At 42.1% G+C, this 24,994-nt stretch overlaps 2 protein-coding genes and 1 long non-coding RNA gene across 6 annotated transcripts in view; 2 read left to right on the top strand and 1 right to left on the bottom strand.

The window, feature by feature from the left end:
• Nucleotides 1-970, bottom strand: part of LOC140687442 (uncharacterized) — a 29,073-nt gene extending 28,103 nt beyond the window's left edge. For 3 of the 4 annotated variants that reach the window (XR_012061773.1, XM_072944325.1, XM_072944328.1), the window contains exon 1: nucleotides 439-970. The gene's annotated coding sequence lies outside the window, so the exon portion shown is untranslated. The remainder of the gene's footprint in view (nucleotides 1-438) is intronic. The other variant, XM_072944326.1, reaches the window with a different exon arrangement.
• Nucleotides 641-24,994, top strand: LOC140687444 (uncharacterized). The gene is made up of 3 exons (XR_012061776.1): nucleotides 641-695; nucleotides 3,662-3,720; nucleotides 24,591-24,994. It is a non-coding gene; the product is annotated as an uncharacterized lncRNA (long non-coding RNA).
• Nucleotides 9,300-12,696, top strand: LOC116284333 (uncharacterized). Its single transcript, XM_072944329.1, is given in 3 exon segments — nucleotides 9,300-9,342; nucleotides 10,779-11,949; nucleotides 11,951-12,696. Coding segments are annotated over 2 exon segments (1,170 nt in total). The 5' UTR covers nucleotides 9,300-9,342; nucleotides 10,779-11,377; the 3' UTR covers nucleotides 12,549-12,696.

The following is a 24,994-nucleotide window of genomic DNA, read 5'->3' as shown; positions in this document are numbered from 1 at the left end:
TTGGGACAATAGATGAAATTTGAATATGGTCTACATATTTGATAATAATGTTATATCAGTGTTCACTTTCCTGAGTTTGATCATTGTAAACCCACTATACTTCAATAAAAATAAAATTAAATTTAAAAATATTTTAAATGAATCATTCCTGCAAGTTTTCTGTAAGTTTGAAAAATTTCAAAATAAAAAAGGTAAAAAGGATAAGAAAATTATTAACCACATGTTTAATGACAAGGTCAAAAGAACACCTTGAACTTTTAAGGTCCTATTTTAATAAAAATATCACCTAATATGGTCATTCCTGGGAGAGGAGATTGAGTGCTCTCCTTTGATCAAATCTCCCTTTGATATATGTTTATTTGCCCTTTTATCTACAGTTTCGATGTATTACTTTTGAAATTCAGGTTTGGGTGGAGGTGGAGAAATCATTCAACTCACCGAATAAGGCAAGAACTCTTTCTGACATTTCCTGAGAAAGCTAACGCGTGGCTTATGGGAAACGGAGTACTGGATTTGATGGATTACCGGGAGAGCCCCACAACCCGGTCCTCCGCAGCTCCTTCTGCGCATGTGCAGCTCTTCCTCATTGTTCGCCCGCTCCCTTGTCTCCGGTTTCGGGCGGCAGATAATCCTGGAGCCTCCGGGTCTTCGCGTTGCTCAGTGACTGGGTCCTGCACGGAGGATGTGCGCTACCGGTGAGAACCTAGTTTGAAGGGTATGCTTTATTGGGCTTAGGGTAGGTTTTGTGCCCACACCTGGTGGAAGCAAAAACTTGGGCGAATCCTACGCGAGCTGAGACCCTGTAGCACTTGTTTCCGAGTCTGGTCTGCCTTTGTCCCTAAAGAAAGACAAGTGACAGCAGCTTGTCTGCGGGACCTGCAGGTTCCACAAAGAGGATAAGGGAGAAGCGCGGGTTACTTGGGCAGAATAAAGTGTCCCGAGAAAAAGCATCCAAATGTTAAAGAGCAGTTTCCAGAAGCTCCTCAAATTGGCATGTTCCCTGGCCAACCATTCATTATCGAGTCAAATCCACGACACCTGACAACGTTTATTACGTGCCTGCAGGCTAGCAGCAGGTTGTGGGTCTGAGTATAGCCTGAGAGCCTGAGCTTGAACCAAGACCAGATTCTACTTCTGCCACTGTCTCCACTGACAAAATGATAAGCCTCTGAGACTCAGTTTCCCCATCAAACGAAATTATTCCAAAAACCTGTCTCAAGGTCGTTCTGGAGATTGAATACAGTAACTTGTAAGCACTCAGCAGAGGTCCTGGCATTCACCAAGCACCTAGGAAATGTTAATTGCCGTTATCTCTATTAAGATTATTATTTGTTCTCAAAGACCCCTTGTAAAGGCAGTATTACCAACTCCATTTTAACTGACAGGAAAACCAAGACCAGGAGGTGAAACCTCATGGCTGGTAATTGAAGAAGGTGAGATTGAAAACCTCAAACAGTTTTATTTCCAAATCCCATGCTGGGTTTTGTCCAGCATCCTTCAAAGTACTAAGCAAAGTTGCAGGTCCCTGAGAGCCACAAGGAAGAACCCAGAGTGTTCCAGGACGGAATCTTTTCTAGAGGCTCTTGGAGATTTCTTGGTATCTGTTCAGAGTCCTCAGGTTATGCATAATTGAGGCTTCTAGAATCTTCCTTCATTGTCCCTCTGTCCTGTGCCCTCAGCAGTTTGCACTCCCAGCCAGATTTTCTGGCAGTGGTTCATCAAAAACATCTGGAGGGCTTGTTAAAACCCAGTAGCTCTGCTGGGCCCCATCCCCAGAGTTTCTGGTTCAGGAGGTCTGGGAAAAGTCCTGAGAATTTGCGTGTGTATCAAGTTCCCAAGTGACTGATGCTACCGGCTGGGGACCATTCTGTGAGACCTTTGGTTGTAGAGGATGGTGAATTCCTAGAGAGAGTTGGGACCTGGGCTGAAGATTCCAGTCGTTTGAATTTCCCGGCTCCAGCCAGGTACAGATTTCCTTGAATCACACACCTCTTGTGAAGAAAGGAGGGACACCAGGAGCAGGACCCTCACCTGGGAGATCCCCACCCGGTCCAGACACAGCCCCCCACAGCTGCAGGGCTGAGATCCCAGAAACAAGCAGGCTCTATATTCGCTTGCTCGGAAGCAGTTCCTGAACCTTCTAAGCTGAGTTTATAACATCACCACACCAGAGCTTGTCAGGAACCTTTGGTCTGTAGAGGTGTGGGCCAGTTTTCAAGAGAGAGGGAGTTGGGCTGAGGATGGTGGGCAGGAGGCAGGCTTCGTGGGAAGAGGAAATCCTGAGGACAGTTGATGAGAACAGGTCTGGGAGGAAGGCCTGAGGAGACGCTGCCTCCACCCCTCCTGGAAGCCCCTCCATGTGTCCTGAATGCTCCAGTCCCTCTTCCGGGATTTTGCACAGCCCTCGAGCCTTGCCCATCATCACATCTGGGATTTAGGGATATGCTACCTGCCCCTACCCCCTTCCTGCCTTTGTAAGGGTACAGGAAGTTTTCAGGGGTTATGTGATCCTGCCTCATTTAGGGACTGAGGAAGTAATTAGCACAGGGTTAAATACAAGGTTTCTGGAGCCAGACCGCCAGGGTTCAAAGCCCAGCTCTAGCACATTAACTTTCTTCCCCTCAACTTCCTCATCTATAAAATGGGAGTAATAATAGTACCTACATCTTGCTCTATTTGAGGAATAAAGGAGATAATAGATGTAAAGTACTTAGAACAAGGCCTGTTACACAGTAAGTGTTGGTATCACTAATATTATGACACCTACATTATTATAATCTAGCTTTGCATTATTCATTAGTGGCAAAACCAAAAGGAGCATCCAGGCCTCCTGACTCCCCAGCCACTGTTCTGCCCACCGTGTCTCAGAGAGTTAAAACACACTTCTTAATGAAACATCCTTTGGAGGCACTGGAACCAAAGGAGAATAAATCCCTTTTTTAAAAAAATAGACTTCGTTAAGCACACGTATCTCTTTTGTCAGAAGTCTCTCTTAATTCTTTTAACTTCACAGAGTTAAAAATGTTAAGTATAATCTCTGTATCAGGCTTCGATTGTTGCATCATTTTATACCCTTTTTAAAATGGAAATATTCAAAACATACAGTAGTAAAGAAAGTAACATAATGACTCCGTATATTTGTCAGAGCTTCAGCAGTTACCAGCGTATATCCTCCTCCCCGCACCGACACGCACAAGCCCGCACACACACGTACACTTTCCCCCTTCCACTTTCCTCCACTGGATCATTTTATCGTAAACCCCAGGCATCAAAAACTTCAGAATGTGACAAGTTTAATAATGGCCAGAAGCACGGTGTGTCATCCTTGCTGTGCTGTAATGTGTTTAACCAGGTCTTTCTTAGTTGGACTTTGTCTTGTTTTGTATTTGTCTGCTATTGAATCAAAGAAGGCTATAAATTGTAAAGAAACCAATAAGGAAAAAAAAATATTTATTGTCCCCAATGAAAAGCCTGCTTCTCTCAGCTCCACAAACCAGGGTTGCAAGAGTCCCCTCAGCGTACCCTTCTGAAGGGTCAGAGACGTTCCCCCATGTGTGACTCTGTGTCAGCTGGTGTGTGTGGATTTCTAGGCTGGTGCTACCAGGCCCTTTCAGGTAGATCGTGTTTCTCATGATGTCTTTGCTCTTTCTCTTTCCTCCAGCCCTGCCTTCACAGTTCTCCAAACTTCACCAGGAGCAGGGGGCAATGAATGCAGCCCAGGTAAGTTGTTCACTTATTACTCAGTTTTTTTCAGTAAAATCTAAGCATTACTTTACATTTTGGGTAACCATGCTTTCTTGTCGATTGTTTTTCTCCATTTTTTTCACTTCCCAACCTTTTCCTGTATTATTATTTTACTTTTCTTCTTTCCTCTTCCAGTACTTTTGAAAATCTACATTTTGTCTTGATTGTATTATTGGTTTCCTTTGATATGTTTACCACGTATGTCAACAGATTTTTCTACCAACTTCAGGAACTGTTTTCATCTGTAGTGTCATCCACATAAGATACACGCCTCCCTTACCTCAGGCTTTGTGGAAATCCTCTAAATAATTTTTTTTTATTTTCTCTTTCCTCTTTACATAATAATTATGAATTTTTGGAATTCTTTGTTAACAATGGCACCACATCTTCTAGCTACTTGAACAATAATTATTTCAATTCTAATATACATTTCCTGGTTATTTTTGCTGTCCCAAGTTTGAAGATAAAGTGACAAAATTGTAACAACTATAATATTACCTACAATTTAGGGCTTCTTGTTGTTACTGTTACTGTTAACTTCCTTACCTGGCTTAGCTCGTCTAATTCTGACAACAGCATTATGAGCTAGGCACTTTTATTATACCCTTTTTACTGAAGTAACTTCTCAAGAGCTGGTAACTGCAGTAGTTCTAAGGACACATCATTAGAAATTTGGCCACATGGAGACCTGGAGTCCAAGTCCACTGCAAGCTTTCTACCCTTTGTTGGGAGTAAATTATCCTCTGCTTGTGTTCCCAGCAGCCCAGGGACTTGGAGTGGGAGATCTCTTAGGCCTAGGGTTGCCAGACAAGACACAGGACATATAGAATGAAGTCTATCTTGCATGTGACATGCTTATACTAAAAACATGTTTACCTGAAGTTCAAATTTAACTGGGTGCTCTGTATTTTTATTTACTGAATCTGGGAACCCCACTTAGGGAGAAAGAGGGTTTGTGGTGCCTTCTGCTGACCGTTAGCTCTGACAGTCCCAGCTCACCCAGAGGACCGGCCATCCTGTCTTCAGCGGCTGGTTTTCATTACCTGACTCCAGATGGCTAGTTGTTGAACTGGACATGGCCTGACTCAATATAACCATTAATCACCGTAGCATCTCCTCTTCCAAAACTTCAGGAATTCTCAGACTGGGAACACACAACATGAAGCTTCATCCAAAAACATACAATCTTTACCTTCATACCCTTTATAAATAACTTTTTAAAAATGTTTCCTGTCAGGTTACCTCCGTGCACGCTTCCCTCTCCCAGCCTGTAAGTCACCCACCCTCTCTAGCTGTATCTGAAACTGGTCCCCGTAGCTCTCTCTGTGTGTCCAGTATGATCTCTGTGTTACGTGTTCTTTCCCAGATCCTGCTGAGTTTTGATAGAGACCTTGGAGTGTTTTCCAAAGTGACTATGTGGTTATATGCCTTCTGAGTCCGGATATTGGAAGCGCCTTTTTTCTGCCCCGTTCCGTGAATGACCGACTGGTTATAGATTTTGGTTTGAAATCTCTTTCCTTCCGAGGATCATAGAAAAGATGATGAATTATCTCCTAGCATTTGGAGAGACTGAGAAGTCATGTGGCAGCTTGATTCTCATTCCTTTGCAGTAACTGGTTTTATTTTTTCCTTCTTGCAAGTTTTTTTATCCTTGGGTTTCAGGTATTCCACCAGGCGGCGTGTCTGGCTACCTGTCTTTTTTCAGAATGCCCGCCTGGATATTGGATGGATCCTGCTGAGATGGAGACTGACTTGCTCTGGGACATTTTTGGCTATTTCTGTGATTGTTTCCTTCCCTGCACCCTCTTTGTTCCTGCCACCCAGAAATCCCATTAGACCATCAATGCCCCTCCTCCATCGGCCGTGTGTGCTCTGTTACTTTTCTTTCATCATTTCCATTTGCCTGAGTGTTTATTCTGTGTTGCTCATTTTTGTCATCTGGGTCATTTTGTTTTCAAGCCGTCTCTTAAGGGTTTTGGGTTTTTCATAAATCTCCTAGAAGAGAGCATGGTACTTTTACTGACAGGATGACCCAATATTCAGAGGCCACCGGTCTATAGGAGAAAGCCCAACATTTCTCTGGGTCTGACCACTAAACGCCTCTACTGTTCTGGCTTATCAGAGCCCTGAGCCTTATTCATTTATACTGTCTTACTTGCAATTCCCTTAATTTAATGTGTGTTTTTAATGTTTTGCTGCCTTTGCTTTTACTGTTGCCCCACGTTCACATGAAACTCACTGTTGGTGTGCAGTCAAATCTTCATCTCCTCAGTGAAGCATACCCAGAGGAAACAAAGAGGTTTAACCCCCTGTCCCTGGGTGACCTCACTCTACCTTGTACACACATTTTTGCTTGGTTCTCATAATTTATTAGTGCGTGTGTATGTTCATGTGGAAGGTCTCAGCATTCTGTAAACTCCTTAAAAACAGGACCAGTGTCTTATTCACATCAGCATCCTTTACATCTAGAACCCCTCTAAGCATGTAGGGGAACTCTAATTGTTTTATGAATTAACAACTAAAGATAGAGGCAGAGTATTTCTGTTACAATTTCTGTTTCTCCAGCAGAGTACAAGCATACTCATTTTATTGGACTTTGCTCTATTGAGTTTTGCAAATACTGCTTTTTTTTTTTTTTAACAAATCGAAGGTTTGTGGCTACCCTGCATCCAGCAAGTCTGTCGGTGCCATTTGTCCAACAGCGTTTGCTCACTTCATGTCTCGGTGTCAGACTTTGGTAATTCTCACGATATTTCAAGCTTTTTCATTATTGTATTTTTTGTGGCGATCGGTGATCTTTGATGTTACTGTTACAATTGTTTTGGGGGTGCCACGAACTGCACCCATGTAAGATGGCAAACTTAACCCATAAATGTCATGTGTGATCTGACTGCTCCACCAACTGGCTGTTCCCCCATCTCTCTCCCTCTCCTTGGACCCCCCTCCCATTCCCTGACACACAACACCATTGAAATTAAGCCACTTAATAATACTACAGTGGCTTCTAAGGGTTCAAGTGAAAAGAAAAGTTGCACATTTCTCATTTTAAATAAAAAACTAGAAATGATGAAAGCCAGTGAGGAAGATCTAGCAAAAGCTGGGACAGGCTGAAAGCTGGGCCTCTTGCACCACATAATTAGCCAAGTTGTGAGTGTAAAGGAAGAGTTCTTGAAGGAAATTAAATGTGCTGCTCCAGCGAGCACACAAATGATAAGAAAGAAAAAAACATCCGTATTGCTGATACAGAGAAGGCGTTAGTGGGTCTGGGTAGAGGATCAAACCAGCCACCACACTCCCTCAAACCAAAGCTTCATCTAGAGAAAGGCCCTAACTCTCTTCAATTCTCTGAAGGCTGAGAGAGGTGAGGAAGCTGCAGGAAAAAAGTTTGAAGCTGGCAGAGGTTGGTTCATGAGGTTTAAGGAAAGATGCTGTCTCCATTCCATCAAAGTGCAAGGAATGTAGAAGCTGCAGCAGGTTATCCAGCTACGATAGTTAACGCAGGTGACCACACTAAGCAGATTTTTAGTGTAGATTAAACAGCCTTGTATTGGAAGAGGGTGCCTTCCAGGACTCTCATAGCTAGAGAGAAGTCAGTGCCTGGCTTCAAAGATTCAAAGGACAGACTGACTCTCTTGATAGGAGCTAATGGAGCTGGTGACTTGAAGTTGAAGCCAGTGCTCATTTACTGTTTCAAAAATCCTAGGGTCCTTAAGAATGATGCTAAGTCTACTCTGGCTGTGCTCTGTCAGTGGAACAATAAAACCTGAATGACAGCACATCTGCTTACCACGTGGTTTCCTGAATATTTTAAGCCGACTGTTGAGACCCACTGCTCAGAAAAAGAAAAAAATTCCTTTCAAAATATTGCTGCTCGTTGACAATGCACCTGGTCACCCAGGAGCTCAGATGGAGATGGACAAGATTCCTGTCATTTTCGTGCCTTTAACACAGCATCCATCCTGCAGCCTGTGGATCAAGCAGTAATTCTGACTTTCAAGTCTTATTTTTTAAGCAACACCTTTCATAAGGCTACAGCTGCCACAGATAGGCATTCCTGTGATGGATCTGGGTGAAGTAAATTGAAAATCTTCTGAAAAGGAGTCACCATTCTAGATGCCATGAAGGCCATTTGTGATTCACAGGAAGAAGTCAAAATATCAACATTCACAAGAGTTTAGGAGAAGTTGATTCCCACCTTCATGGATGACTTGGAGGGGTTTAAGACTTCCATAGAGGCAGTAGGTGCAGATGTGGTAGAGATAGCAAGAGAACTAAAATTAGAAGTGGAGCCTGAAGATGTGACTGAATTGCTGCAATCTCATGAGAAAACTGTCACAGATGAGGAGCTACTTCTCACAGATGAGCAAAGAAAGTGTTTCCTTGATATGGACTCTCCTTCTGGTGAAGATGCTGTAAAGATTGCTGACGTGACAACGAAGGATTTGGAATATGACACAAACTTAGTTGCTAAAGCAGCAGTAGGATTTGGGAAGATTGACTCCAGTTTTGAAAGAAGTCCTACTGTGGGTAAAATGCTATCAAACAACATTGCACGCTAACAGAGATATCATTCATGAAAGGAAAAACAATCAATGTGGTAAAATTTATTGTTGTCTTATTTTAAGAAATTTCCACCCCCTCAACCTTTATCAACCATCACTATGATTAGTTAGCAGCCATCAACATTGAGGCAAGACCCTCCACCAGCAAAAAGATTACAACTTGCTGAAGTTTAGCATTTTTTTAGCAATAAAGTATTTTTAAAATCAAGTCATGTAACATTGTTTTTTTAGACCTAATGCTATTGCACACTTTCTAGACTACAATATAGCATAAATGTAACTTTTATATGCACTAGGAAACCAAAAAATTTACGTGACTCACTTAATTGCGGTAGTCTAGAACCAGACCTGCAATATCTCCAAGGTATGTCTGTGTAACATGAAGGAAGATACGCGGTAGACAACCTTTATAACATTTTCTGGTAAACTCCCTATAGCGAACACCGTAGCATCAGTACCCATTCTTTTTTCCCACGCAGTCTGGTCTTGAGCACTGCAGACTGAGCAGCCTTGGGCTGTTACAGGGATGGGTGTTGTTTGAGGATGTATCTGTGGACTTCACCCAGAAGGAGTGGCAGCTGCTGGACCCTGCGCAGAGGCTCCTGTACAGGGATGTGATGCTGGACAACTGCCAGTATCTGGTGTCCCTGCGTAAGCACCACTTCCCATGCAACTCCCAACAGCATGCATGCATTTTTGCATCTTAGGAACCAAGTCACTGTAGCGTGTTGTGAGTTTTAGGCTTGAGATTTTGGATTCAAAGGCCTTTGAGGGAACTGAAAGGATATTGTATTCTCACCTCCCTCATGAAAGGGTCTTCTTTGATGAGGGTGATGGGGCCCCCATCATTGTGCAGCTTCTAAAGCACCTCTCTTCTGATTCTTCAAAGGACTTGAACCCCAAGCAGCTTTGTCAAGTCCCATGTCATGTCTCACAACAGGTCACTGTGTTACCAAACCTGAGCTGATATTGAAGTTGGAGCAAGGAGAGGAACTGTGGACATTAGAAGGAAAACTCCCAAGTTCGAGCCACCCAAGTGAGTTAATGAGGTTAGACAGAAGGCAGCCGGTGCAAAGTGGATCCAAAGTGGCTGGTTCAGGGGTTGGTATCTTTAAAATGTGTTTTAGGAATCTCTTTTAGAGGCTCCAGACTTTGAGAAGTGACCAAAGACAGGTGACTACCACACCTTAGGATATCAAACCTCCAAATATCACTCTTATATGCAAATGTTCTATGTTTTCTGTTTGACTTCTATAGAGAGAGATTTGCTTGGTTTTTATAGAATCCAATTGCTGCTTTCCTCATCTTAGACCTTTATTTCTCTGGTTTTCTCTCTGTTCAATAATGGCTGTCCTTTACCTTCCCTCCTGTGCTGAACCCTCTATAAATATGCAATTACTGATGCGTTATTTTATACAGTAAATGTTTTCTAAGCACCTGCTATCTGCCAGTCATGTTCTAAGCACAGGAGACACAAAAGCAAAGTCTCTGCTCCTATTAACAGATCCAAATGGCAAATAAATATGTAACATTTCTGGTAGTAGTCAGCCTTCTGAACAATTAAAGTCAGAGGAAGGGAATAGAGACTGCCAGGGAGGTCTGTTTTGGGAAGAATACTCAGGAAAAGGGCTCATTGAGTAGAAATAGTGGCATGGAGTCTTGAATGAAGGGATGGGGTGAGCCATGGGGTGCCTGAGCGATTCCAGATCCAGGAGACAGTAGGTGCCGAGTCTCTGAGACAGGAGTGTGCTTGGTGTAATCAGGGAGCAGCAGGGAAGTCTGTGGGATGAGAGGGGATTCAGTGAGGAGAAAGGAACTGATGATGCCAGAGAGTTCACTCAAGGCAAAGCCTTATAGCCCTAGTAGGACTGAATTCTACTCTGGATCCCACTGCAAGCATGGCTTAACCTCTCCTATACTTTGACACTCTCTTGGACATTGTTTTCCCATACCACAACTATATGAAGAGATGGGGCCTGATCTATGGGGCTGACATTTAGATCAGAGGAAGTTAGTGATTTCATAAATGTAATTGGGAGTTTGTATACAGAATGGAAAAGAGGACGAAGAGATTGGAAGCATATGGAGTGTGGTCAGGAACTCACTGCAGTAATTAAGCTCTGGGGGTAGAGGAGGATAAAGTTCTAAGTCTCTGATCTGCCTCCAAACCTAAACTTTGCTCTGACCCTTCCCTGGATCACCCTTCAGTCTTCCTTGTCTCCTACTCAGTGTCCCTTATCTTTGCCCCATTCTTCAGCTTTCTCTCTCTTTTTCTACCACGATATGTGTTTTTGTTCTGATTTTCATGTATCAAACCAGAAGAGGAGGATGAATGTTTGCTTAGGAGTTCTTTCATCCTAGAAGCCTATTTGAAACCTAAGAATCAATTCAACTTGGGGCACTTGTGTACAAACCTATTCCTTAATGAATGTGTCAAGATTTATCATGTATATTAATTTTTCATATTTCTAGAAGTCCAGGGAACCAGTAACATGAAATAGATAAGCCAAGAACATGAGGACCAGTATTTGAGGCAAACTTTATTCATCAACAACAAAACATTGACTAAGGAGAGAAGTAAGACCTTCAGAGAAACGTTTATTTTGGTCACAAACTCAGGGCCCTCAAGAAAAATATCCCACAAAGGTGACTCATCTGTAACAAACTTGAAAAATGTTTCTGAATTGACTATTAATAATAGGAGCCATGTGAGAAAGAACACTGATGATTTCAGTGGATGTGGATTCCTTGATATTATACATGAGAAAGTTCATACGAGGAACAAGTCCTGTGAAAGTGATCAAAAGAAGAAATCCCACAGACAATTGAGGAGTTTATTCAACATCAGAATTCAGCTTTGGAGCAACTTCTTGAATGTAATAATGGTAGGAAAGCCTTTCACAGAAAGACAGCCTTTGTTATATGTAAGAGAGCTCACACAGGAGAGGAACCCTCTCAAAGTAACAAATGTAGACGAGCCTTCCTCTAAAAGTTAAAGCTCAGTGCTTGTCCAAGAGCCCTTAGGGGAAAGGAAGCCACACAAATCCAGTAAAAATGGGAAATCCTCATGCATGAATTCAAAACATGTACATCAGAGAGCTCACCGTGAATGCTGTAAATTGGGGAAATCCTTTAGCAAGAAGTCAAACTGTAGTCAGCATCAGAGACTGCACACAGGAGGGAAACCAGAGGAGTATAACCAAAGTGAGGGAGCCTTGCAGAAGTCACCCTGCATGCAAAGTGGGCAGACCCGCACAGGAGAGAAAATTCATGACTGCAACAAATGTGGGAAATCCTTCCCTGAAAACTCATGCCTGACCCAACATCAGGGAATTCACACAGTGGAAGACCCCAGAGAGTGCAATGATAGTGAGGGGGCCGTAAAGAAGGAGTCCCACCCGACTCTAAATCAGAGCATTAACATGAGCGAGAAAAGCTTTAAAGGTAGTAAGTGTGAGAAATCCTCCCACGAGAAGTTGAAACTCACTCAGCATCAGAGAACGCAGTCGGGGGAACAAGATGATGAGTCTTGTGAGAGTGGGAGGGTCTTCACTGAGAAGTCACACCTCCCTCGGTATCAGAGAGTTCACAGTGGGAAGAAAACCTACAACTGTAATAAATGCGCGGAACGCTTCCATGAGAAACGACCTCGCTCGACATCAGAGCGCGCACACAGGGAAGAAGCCCTACGAAGGTAGTGAATGTGGAAGGTCCTTCATTGTGAAGTCCATCCTCACTGAACACCAGAGAACTCACGCAGGAGGAAAGCCCTATGAATGTAGTGAGTGTGGCAAGTCCTTCTGCCAAAAGTCAGCCCTCACGGTACATCAGAGAACTCACACGGGAGAGAAGCCGTATAAATGTAGCGAATGTAGGAAGACCTTCTGTGTGAAGTCAAACCTTACTCAGCATCAAAGGACCCACACAGGAGACAAACCCTATAAATGTGATGAGCGCTGGAGGTGTTTCTGTGTGAAATCCAACCTTGTCCATCAGAGAACTCACACAGGAGAGAAACCCTACCAATGTCCCAAATGTGAGAAAACCTTCTATGAAAAGTCAGCCCTCACAAAACATCGGAGAATTCACACAGGGGAAAAACCCTATGAATGTCATGAATGTAGAAAAACCTTCAGCCAGAGCTCAGCCCTCACCAAACTTCAAAGGGAAACGCACGCGAAGAAAACCCACATCGGCACGCTCCACGTGCAGAAGCCATCGTCTCCCAGTCGTGCCCTGTAAACAGCAGTGAAATCGCAGGGCCAAGCCGCTAAGTGTCAACGCACGTGGGGAAGTCTTTATTAGTAGGGTGTAGCTAACTGCGATTAGAGAAGCAACATCGGAGTGAGACTCTATAAATGCTTTGATCGTGTGAAAGCCTTCAAGAAGTGTTCAGAGATGTGGAAGGGAAAGGTATTCTTTTAAGGATGTAGATAAAAATCTTGTGTAAAGAGAAATCGCATTTCAGATGTGATACCAAACTTATCACAAGATAATAAAATATTCTGTCCTGAAGAGAATGTGAAATGTGGATCTTTTGTCAAACAGGGTGAGTCATTGGCACACCACCATTAAATATGTATGTGAAGCCTTGTGGGGGTGTCTGGGCTATGGATAGGCATGTAGCACATGAGTGTGCTGTATAACATGAACTCCATGTATGTCAGATTTACACAGGGAAACCACTCTGTCTCTAAATCTCAGCAAGACAGTAAACATTCTTTTAATTGAAGTATATGCAACTGATAACATCGTATTTCTGGTACAGCATAGTGATTCAGGTATAGATAAATATATTTCTTTAATATTCTTTTCCATTATGGGTTATTACAAAATAGTTTCCTGTGCTTTACAGTAGGACCTTGTTCTTTATCTATTTTATGTATAGTAGTGTCTGCAAATCCAGAACTCCCAATTTATCCTCCCCCCGACTTTCCCTCTTGGTAACCATAAGTTTGTTTTCTATGTCTGTGAGTCTCTTTCTGTTTTGTAAATAAGTTCATTTTTTTCATTTTTTAGATGCCACATATAAGTGATATCTATGGTATTTGTCTTTCTCTTTCTGACTTACTTCACTTAGTATGATCATCTCTAGCTCCATCCATGTTGCTGCAAATGACATTATTTCACTCTTTTTATGGCTGAGTAGTATTCCATTGTGTGTGTGTGTGTGTGTATATATATATATATATACTACATCTTCTTTATCCAGTCATCTGTCAATGGAAATTTAGGTTGCTTCCATGTCTTGGCTATTGTAAATAATGCTGCTATGAACATTGGGGTGTACGTAACTTTTCAAATTAGAGTGCCCTCCTGATATGTGCCCAGGAGTGGGATTGCTGGATCATATGGTAAGCCTATTTTTAGTTTTGTAAGGAACTCTATACTGTTTTCCATAGTGGTTGCACCAAACAGTATACATTCAAAGTGAAAATTAAACAGTAACATAACCTGCACCTCAACAGTTGTACCTCAAGATACATACCCTAAAATGAGAGTTCCCAGTTGGGCATTCTAAAGGGCTTTGGAAATACTGGGATGATTTGGTTGTCACTGTGATTGAGGGTGCTAGAGGCGTTTAGCATGTGAGATGGCCAAAGAGACCCAGTATCCTGCACTGTGTCCGTGAGAGGACAGGAGGAAGGGGCTCCTCCAGGATGCCAGTCGCTCCATCACAGAAGAACACCGCCCTCGAGAAACACCCGCACCCACAGACATGTACAAGGAGGGTCATTGCAACATTGCAAGTTTTTGTAATGACAGTTGAGAAAAAAGAGAAAGTAACAAATGTCCATTGACAGTGGACCAGATAAATAAATGTTGGTGTGGTTATACAGTGGGGATAATATACACCAGTGAAAATGAACCTCAGATAAGCACATTAAGATTATTATCTTAAATAATGTTGAGCGAAAAAGGAAAAATACAAATACCATGCTATTGCATGTATATAAAACTCAAAAACAGAATTTGGCATACATTGTTTAAGGATACATACATAGGCAGTAAAAGTACGAAGGAAAGCCAGTGGGTGATTAACACAAAATCTAAGATAGTAATTCCATCTGTGAAGGAAGAAGAGGCTTACATTTAGGGGGAAAGAGAGAGAGGAAGTCTTGTGTTTTTTAGATGGGTCATGAGTGTACAAGTATTCCTTATTATTTTTGCATTATATATATGCATATATAAACATGCATTTCTGTTTATAAAATATTCAAGAAACAGGTTGAAATACTTGCATTATAATGTTAGCAAAAGTAGTGTTTTGGTGTAAAAATTAAGTTTTTTTTCTTTCATCTGTTCTTCTGTATCCAAAACCTCTGTAATGACTTTTTCAGGTATCCACACCACTAGTCATTTGGGCCTAGCCTTCTTGATTTTCATGATTGTATTTTCCCCTTTGTTTCCTAGTAAAAATGTCTCCTAATTTAAGAAAGAAATAATAAAGGGAACATTGATGAAGATATAAAAAGTAAAGAAAGTGAAAAAGAAACAAAATCAAAGTACAGTAAACATAAATAAAAATGAAAAAATAATCAAAATTATTGCAGATTGTGAACAGGTTGAATTCACACATCAGAGAAGAGGTAGATTAATGGTTGGTTAAAAAACTAAATCCAACTATGTGTGGTTTGCAAAAAAAAAAAGGATCTACAACCAGGTGACAAAGGAAATTTGAAAGATAAGGATTGGGCAAAAGTATATATATATATATTTTTTTAATCCACTAAAGTGTAAGCTTCTGCCCCAGCTCCATGTCTGAGGCCCTTCTGCCGCTTCCCAGATATTAGTAAGAAGTCTCATTTCAGTGTGTGTCCTCTCGTTAGGTTTTTATTTCTGGAGTCTCCTAACACACGAGATCTGGTGTATTCATGTGGCATCAGTATCTGGGGTCTAAGCACAAATTTACTTTAGATGGAACTTTCACCCAAGTAACCAATATCTGTTTGATGGTACCTGCCTGCCCCTGAAATCTCAAAGCTAGCTTCTGGCAAACTCCAACCAGCGCCGCTAAGAACAGCAACAACAACAACAAAAAGGCTGGAGAGACCATGAGCCATTCTGAAGATGCAGGAATGCAGTTTGGCCTCAAACTCCAAAGAAACACCAAGATACCCAGGAGTATAAGGCAGGAATCAATTGTAATTCAACATTGATTTCCTGAGGTCAGTTAAGGGCATGTCATCAGGCTGAGTGCTCTGAAGAATTCAAAGATGGTTACTAAAATGTACTTCTGGAGTTTAGGCGGTGTGGCATGTTGGAAAAGCCTCTAAAAAGACTAATAGAAAGATAAGACATAAATTGCTAATATCAGTTATGAAATGGAGCATATCACGACAGACCCTGAAGACATCAAAATGATAATAGGAGGATCTGTGAACAACTTTATATGCAGAAATTTGACAATTTAGGTTAAATAGACCAATTTCTCCAAAAATACAAACCATTACAACTCATCCAATATGAAATAGAATTAAAGAAATTTAATTTACAGTTTTAAAACCCCTAAAAAGGAAATCTCCAGGCCCAGATGGTCTCACTAGAGAATTCTACCAAATGTTTAAAGCAGAAATAATACCAGTTCTACACACTTTGTTCTAGAAAATCAAGAGGAGAAAACACTTTCCTGTTAAACTTATGAAGTAAGTATTCACTGATACCGGCTCCCCCCAAAATTTTAAATAGGGTACAAAAAAAAGGAAAAATACAGACCAGTATTCCTTGTGAAAATTAGATGTGCAAATCCTTAACAAAATATCAGCGAATAGAAGTATGTATTAATTATATGAAAAGACATATGAATATATGAAAAGAATTTTATACCATGGAGTTTATTACAGGGATGCAATCTACCATATTAACAAACTAAAAAAGAAATAGCCCATTATATAAACCAATGAATAAAAAGTATTTGACAAAAATGTATTTGAAATTTACAACAAAACTCTCAGAAAAATAGAAATAGAGGGGAATTTGATAAAGAGCATCTATAAAAAACTATAGCTAACATTGTACGTAATGGCGAAAGACTGGACGCTCCCCCCCCACCCCCGGAATCAGGAACAAGACAATGATAACTGCTTTCACCACTCTTATTCAACATTGTGCTGGAAGTTCTAGCCACTGCAATAGGGGAAGGAAAGGAAATAAAAAGCATACAGATCAGAAAAGAATAAAAGTGTCCTTGTTTACAATGACATGATTGTCCAAGTAGAAAATCCCAAGGAATCTGCAAAACAAAAAAAAAAATCGAAACCAGAAAAACCTAGAACTAATAAGTAACTTCAATAGGGTCATAGGATACAAGGTAAACATACCAAATTCAATTGTATTTCTATATGCCAGCAATGAACACAAGGGCACCAAAATTTAAAATATAATATCATTTTTAATTGCTCAAAAACTTATATAGTTAGGTGTAAACCTAACGAAATATATCAAACCTGCATGCCAAGAACTACAAAATGCTGATTGAAGAGGATCTTTAAAAGTGGGTAAACAGACCTTGTTCATGGATTGGAAAACCCAGCACAGTAAAGATGCCAATTCTCCCTGTATTGATATAAAGGTTTAATGCAGTTCCTATCAAAATCCCAACAAGAATGTTTTTGTAGATATAAGCAAGATTATTCTAAACTTTAAATGGAAAGAGAAAGGAACTATAGTAGCTAAAACAATTTTTGAAAATAAGAATAAAATGGAAAGATCTGTCTACTGATTTGAAGATTTACAATATAGTTACAATAATCAAAACTGTGGTATCAGTGGATGGATAGGCATATATATATCAATGGAACATAGTGGAGAACCCAGAAATAGACACACATAAACATGCCCAACTGATTTTTACAAAGACGCAGGAGAAATGCAATGAAGGAAGGACAGACTTTTCAACAATTGATGCTGGAGCAATTGAACAGCTACAGGTGAATAAGTGACCTCAACCTCAAATAAGGAGGAAATTATGGGCTTTGGATTTGGACAAACCTGACTTGGAATGCCAGTTTTGCCACTTGCTGCTGTGCCGTTCTGACTTGGTTGTTAAATCTTGCTGAGCCTTGGTTATCAAACCCACGCCTATGTATGCTGAGAAAACAGGTAAATGAGTGGGCTACGCTTAATTTACTGGGGTATGTTCCCGAAATGGCCAGCAGAGGGCTCTAGTCGCACATGAAAGACTCCACCGCTTCTCTGCTCTGGCTGAAAGCAGGCTGCCTTCCAAACCCCCCTCTCCTCATTTCAGCCGCCCGTTTTCATTAACCCACATTAATGCATAGTGCTGGGGAGACATTTTTCACAGTTATGTGTGTTGCTGCATTTCTGTCAAAGAAACAAATCAGATCATTTAAATTGTAATACTGCTTTTTCCCTGCCTGCTTTAATTTTTTTCTTAAAGGAATAGGCATACATTCTCAACAGGGGCAATATTGCCCCCAAAGGGGTGGAAATTGGTTCTTGGAGCCTGAAAAAAACTTAGATATTATAATGGTTTGTGGCCCTCAGAGGACCATAGTACATAAACAGATATGCAATATATCTGTGGCATTAAATTTTTATGGGGAGGACAATTAGGAAAAAATACCTAAAAAGTCTTTTTGGAGGAGCTATAACTTAAAAAATAAAGGTTGAGAAACACTGGAAAAAAGAGGAGATGAGCCAAGAGAAGATGCCATCATTGCCCCACACCTGAAGTTAGAGATATGTAGGACAGTTCTTTCTCCTGGAATTTGGGGAATTCCATGATGCCGTCCAACCTCAGTAGTTCCTCACTTCCTCATTGCTCAGAATGTCCCCTTACCCCTGTGAAACTTAAATTCTGTTCTAATCATCCCCACAACTTTCCCATACACCTTCATGCTCCCTCCCTCCTGTTTCCCACCCCTACATCCCCAAGCAATCTCTGATCTGCTTTGTGTCACTACAGATTACTTTGCATTTTTAGGGAGTCTTATATAGATGGAATCAAACACTATGCACTCTCTTTTCTGACTTCTTTCACTTAACATCATTATTTTGAGGTTCATCCATGTTATTGGGTACACTGATGGTCTGTTCTTTTTATGGCTCAGTAGTAGTCCATTGTAAGGATATGCCACAATTTGTTGATTCATTCACTTGTTAATGGATATTTGGGTTGTGTCCAGTTTGAGGCTATACAAACTGAACAAAGCTGCTATGAGGCTTCATGTACAAGTCTTGATGTAGACATAGGTGTTCATTTCTGTTGAGTAAATACCTAGGAGCAAAATTACTGTCTTGTATGGCAAGTGTATGTTCCCCTTTAGGACAAAGGGGCTGGTTAAAGCCCCTTTCCCCAGACAGTGTGGCCCCTTCCCCCCTCCTCTGGGAGAGGCCACCTTCAATGATTCAAAAGGAGTCTTTCCTCGGGAGACTTCTTCAGTGATGCCACATGCCCACACCCAGCCTTTGGAGAATAGAGAGCTGCCAACCACTTAACAGCTACACCAAGATGATTTTTTGCAGCCTCTCCCTAGAGCAGAGAAAACACACATACCCACATGTGGTCTCTGGCAAGGAGGAGTACATCTGCTGTGGTACAAAAATATGAAATACACAGAAAAACACAAAGAAAATTAAAACCATCCACAGTACCACCACTGGGAGGTAAGTATGGCCAAAAGTTTACTCTGTTTCCTCCTAGTCCTTTTCCTATGCCTATTGCACATAGGAATGTGTGATGCTATGTCTCTTCTGTGCTAAGAAACTTATTTTTCATAATTTAGCTTTCCTGATCAGGTGGTAGGCCAGTCCTCAAAAAATCACACTCCCTCACTCAGTTTCCAGACCTGAGCCAGTTTTAGGATTCCGAACACATCGAGTGAAGGGGAGGCAGGACCCCTTGAAGGACTCTGCAAGGCCATGACAGATAACCGTATGCCAAGAAGGAAAGGTGGACATGCAAACATTATAAGAGCCATTGGCACGAGGTCTGAGTTGTCACTGATACCCAGAGACCAGAAGCATCATCATGACCTCCCTGTTAAACTGAGGGCATATAGGGGGCAGGAAATAAATAAAATCCTGGCCCAAGTGTGGATGGCAGTGAGCCCACTAAGCCCGCTGGCCAGCCCTGTGGTCATTCCCCAGCCCCGCCTGGAATAGACTTAGAGGTAACTGGCCCAACTCCCACATGGATCCGCTGGCCTATGGGGTAAGGGCTTTTGTAGTGAGGAGGGCCAGTGGGAACTTCTGAAACAGCCCCCTCCTTCACTCAGCCAAGAGAGTAAATCAAACAAATATCACATCCCTGGAGGAATGGCAGACACTTGTGCCACCCTTAAAAACCCAAGTGATGCGGAGGCGGTAGTCCCGTTACATCATGTTTAATTCATCAGTCTGGCCGCTGCAAAAGCCAGGCATATCCTGGAGGATGACAATGGACTACAGCGACCTCAGCCCAACAGCAGCCTCCGTGCAGCTGCTGTGCCAGATGTGGGTTTTCCCCAGAGCACAGTCTCGTACATGTCTTGCAGCCACTGATCTGGTGAATGTGTTCTTTTCCGTCGCTATCAGAAAAAGAGAGGATCAGAGGCAGTTCATACGCAGGTGGAGGGGGCAACAGTATGCATGTAGTCTTGCGCTGGTTATGTTGGCTCTTCAGCTCTTTTGTTTTTTTTAAATTGAAGTACAGTCTGTTTACAATATTGTGTCAATTTCTGTACAGCACAATGTCTGATGTATATACACATATTCCTTTTCATATTTTTTCATTATAGGTTACTACAAGACATTTAATGTAGTTGCCTGTGCTATACAGTTTAAACTTGTTGTTTATCTGTTTTATATATGGTAGTTCGTAACTGCAAATCTCGAACACCCTTTTTTTCCCTTCCTACTCCCTTCCCCCGCTGTAACCATAAGTTTGTTTTCTATGTCTGTGAGTCTGTTTCTGTTTTGGAAGTAAATTCACTTGTGTCTTTCTTTTTAGATTCCACATATAAGTGATATCATGTGGTATTTTTCTTTTTCTGGCTCACTTCACTTAGAATGATGGTCTCTAGGTCCATCCACATTGCTGCAAATGGCATTGTTTTATTCTTTTTTATGGCCAAGTAGTATTCCATTGTATAAATACACCCCAGCTTCTTTATCCAGTCATCTGTTGATGGACATTTAAGTTGTCTCCATGTTTTGGCTGTTGTAAATAGTAGCTCTCTTTTGTGATGTAGCCTGAAGAGTCCTGGACCAGCTGGACATCCACAGAACATCACACTGGTCCCTCAGTTGATGCCATATGCTAATTGGACTGGGTGAAGTGGCTAGAATGTGGAGGTCTTAGGAAGACACAAGCACTCCAGACAGTGTGAGATAAACTCTTCAAATATGCAGGACCTAACAGTATGGAGATTCCTCAAAAGTCTAGGAGTAGACTTACCATATGACCCAGGAATCCCACTCCTGGGCATATATCCAGAAGGAGCCCTACTTCAAAAAGACACCTGCACCCCAGTATTCATAGCAGCACTATTTACAATAGCCAAGACATGGAATCAGCCTAAATATCCATTGACAGATGACTGGATAAAGAAGATGTGGTATATTTATACAATGGAATACTATTCAGCCATAAAAAACAACATAACGCCATTTGCAGCAACATGGATGTCCCTGGAGAATGTCATTCTAAGTGAAGTAAGCCAGAAAGAGAAAGAAAAATACCATATGAGATCACTTTTGTGGAATCTAAAAATAAAGAAAAGAAAAAGACAAATGAACATAATACAAAACAGAAACAGACTCATAGACATAGAATACAAACTTGTGGTTACCAAGGGGGAGGAGGGTGGGAAGGGACAGACTGGGAGTTCGAAATTTGTAGATACTAACAGATATATATAGAATAGATAATCAAGATTATACTGTATAGCACAGGAAAATATATAGATCTTATGGTAGCTCACAGTGAAAAAGAATGTGACAATGAATATATGTATGTTCATGTATAACTGAAAAATTGTGCTCTACACTGGAAATTGACACAATGTAAACTGACTGTAACTCAATAATATAAGAAAATTTTAAAGTTACTCTGAAAAAAGAAAAAGATGCAGGACCTGCCAAATATGTAAAATTTTTAGGGTTCCAGTGTTCTGAAGCATGCTGGAACACCCCTCCAGGGTATGAGAAAGACTATTGCATCTTTCATTTCCCACCACAAAGAAGGAGGCGTCATGCTGGGAGCCTTCTTTGGGTTTTGGAGGCAGAATATTCCAAACCTGGAATGCTACACTGATCCAAATACTGGGTGCAATGAAAGGCTGCCGTCTTTGTGAGGGGCCCAGAGCTGGCAAGAGCTCTGTACCGGGTCCAAGCTGCAATGTAGGTGGCCCTAAAGCTTAAACCATAGGACCTTTCAGGCCCTGGGGATTGCAGATACTGGTGGTGGGAAAAGACAGTGAGTGGAGTTTATGGCAAATTTCAGTAGGGAAATCACAGCCCAGGCCCCTGGGGTTCTGGAGCCAGGCCATGCCGTCTGTAGCAAGGAATTACACACCTTTCCATAAATAGCTCCTGGCATGCTGCTTGGCCCAAGTAGGGATGGAGCAGCTGATCACGGAAGAGCAAATGTCCATGCAGCCAGAACACCCGCAATGACTTGGATTCTGTCCGATCAACCAAGTCGTAAGATCCTGTGGGCCCGGCAACACACCGGGATGGGAGTGGTACATACAAGATTGGACAGAGGAAGGCCCGAGGCACAAGTAAGCTACATGAGCAAGCCACTCTGACCCCCACTTCAGCCGCCTGTTGCCTGTCCCCTGGCTTAAACCTATGGCTGAATGGGGTGGGAGGTGGGTCCCTTATGACAGAGGAGGAAGAAGCCTGAGCTTGGTGTATGGGGGAGTTGACCAATTTTGATGGCAAATGGACATGAACATCCATCATGGCCTCACGCTGACAATGGCATAGTGACCTGGAAGGCCTCGGGTCCCTTAGGAATGAGGATTGGGGGTCACGCCACCAGTAAGCCACCGATTCCAGCAGAGAGGCCAAGGTTGAGAGGAATCTAGAATGGACAGACGAGAGGAGAGCATTTCTGAGCAGCCCCCCCAGCTCTGCATCACCTCCCTACCTACCTCTTGTTCACAGGGGAAAAACAAATTTCTCATATGTTTAGTGAACCACGGTCATTCAGGTTTCCCTTACGCTCACTTTTGGCTGATAGAGTATTCCTGACAATAGCGTGTACCTGCGTTTTGTTCTCTAATCCTATTTAGCGCACTCTGGGTTTTAATAGGACAATTCAGCCCATTTGCGATTAGGGTAAAAATGAATATAGTTACCTTATTCCTTCCATTTTAATTTGGGCTTACTACTTATTTTACTTGGCTATTTCTTTCCTTTTTCCTGTTTTTGCTGGCTTGAGAACACAGCCATTTATTACCTGTTGTTCTTTTAGATTTTGGTGTTCTAGAGCGATGACCCTTTCTTGTTGGTCTTCAGAGAGAATACATGATCATAATGATATAAACTTCCATTATATGAAAAATACCATCCATTTCTCCATGTTAAGATGACGCAGGGTGAAGGGATATAGCTCAGTGGTAGAGTGCCTGCTTAGTAAACCCGAGGTCTGGGTTCAACCCCCAGTACCTCCATTAAAACAAACAAACAAACAAACGTAATTACCTCTGCCCACGCTGGGGAAAAAAAAAAAAAAAGATGACCCATTATAATACTTTCACATCTCCATGCTCCCCACCCCGCAAAGAGATTTAAATGCTTTTACTCTCCATCGCCACCTGCCCCTCCCCAATGCCAGGCTGAGATCCTGCAGTAACTTAAAGTCCCATGTTATTATTAGTCTTTCCCTTAAGACTCCTTTTTTCCCCTCAGGAGTCCGTAGATATTATCACACCATTGTTTGCTTCCAGTATTGCAAATGAGAAATCCAGTGACAAACTGATTGATTTTCTTTGTAAGTTACTTCTTCCCCCTCTCTGGAGGCTGGTAAGCTTGATATTTATACTTGGAATTCATTTTTTCAGTCCATGCCTAAAGGTGAGTATTATTTTTTGTGAGCTCTGTTTGGAAGTCAGTGAACCCTTCAGATCTTGGGCAAGTCTTTATTGGAAAAATTTCAGGGAAAATTTCCTCCATTGTTTTGTTTTGGTATTGCCTGTCTTCCACTTCCTCCATTTTATGCATTTCCCTTTTTCCAGTAATTCCAATATTGAATAATTCAAACATGCAAGTATGTGGTTGCTCACGTCTTTCCCCTAAACCTCTTTTATTTCCCCTGATCGTTTCTGTCTTTGGAATTTTCGACTTGTGCTTTATTTCTCCATTTGGTATTCCAGGTCAGGTTTCAACTGTAACCGTCCTCTCTTTTGATTTATCTCCTGACATTTTTAGTCTGAATATGAGACTCTCCCCTTCCTTCCAGAACATGGATGTGTGTGTGTGTGAGTGTGAGTGTGAGCGCATCACACTGTGTCTGCGGCTCCTTGGGGTGTTGTTTTCATCACCAGTTTCTGTTCAGATTGTCTTCCTTCTCCTCTAGTTTGTACTTGCTGTTCTTCGTTCCATGCCTGTTCCCTTTCTTTCTTGTTTCTAGGACCCTGTAGGGATGTTGGTGTTTTCCTTTGCCGGCTCCCTGGGGTATGTGCTCAGCTGCTGGGGATCGACGGCAGGGTCAGACTCTTGAGTCATGGGCAGCCCAGCAGTCTTTGTCCATCTGGGTCAGCAGAGCTCCAGCTGGTGGACAGAAAGGGAGAGAGAGACAGACCACTGTATGCAGTGGTCAGATTGGTCCAGGAGGCTCTGGCTTCTGCAGAGCCCAGGTAATACTACCTGGATGGGTCAGGTTAATGCCTTGTGGGACAGACTTTGAGCCACAGGAGATGGGGGACAGGAAGGACCCAATGGATAAGTTCTTCTCACCTTCTCCTCCTGAGGGATGCTCCAAGACAGAGTAGTTCCTGCAACGTCTCTGAAGATGTACTGTGAGCTGGAGCAATTAGCCACACTGGTTACAAAAACTGTGAGCCTCTCAGTAATGCACGGAGCTACCTTTGCTCTCCTCCCTCCTCCCTGTCTCACGCTTCCTGTTGCTTCAGAAACCCAGTGAAGCGTTAGCATGTAAACTTTTGACACAGGCTCCGTTTTCTGGAGAAGCCAGGCTAAGACAATAGTCTCCTTGAGAAATAGAAAAAGAACAAGAAAATAAGCTGGGGGGAAAAGGGTAAGAAGAGAGAGCTCATTAAGATAGAAGGTATTTTTTAAAAATAGTAAGAAAAACTAATCCTTTTCTTTGAGGAAAAACACCCCAGTCGGCCAGTCGGGATTCTATATTGAGTTCTACATTGCAATAGAAGTTGATTCTGATGATTATGCAGCCAGCAAGTTTTCTGAAGAGATACTGAGAAGCTCACAATATCGTTGTGAGGGTTAAAAAGCCAGACTCAAGGGTAAGCAGTGCCTGGAACCACACCCAATGCTGACAGATGAAGATGCTGCCACTGCTGTCACCACCCCCCAGTGCCATGACCTTGACCTTGAAACCACTGTTGAGGCTGCCACCATCAAAACTCACTGCCTGTGCCACCTGGACCCAGGGAAGTGGAAACTCCATGTAGAACTTGATTCCCTATTCATCCCACGAAGGTCAAATACATACATCCTAATGTTAAGGGAGGCTGGGAATTTGAGTTCTGATGAAT

Source organism: Vicugna pacos, chromosome 19 (genome assembly GCF_048564905.1).
Source record: "Vicugna pacos chromosome 19, VicPac4, whole genome shotgun sequence".
Lineage (NCBI taxonomy): Eukaryota > Metazoa > Chordata > Mammalia > Artiodactyla > Camelidae > Vicugna > Vicugna pacos.
Note: the sequence above shows the minus strand (reverse complement) of the source record. Positions and strands in the feature narration are given on the sequence as shown.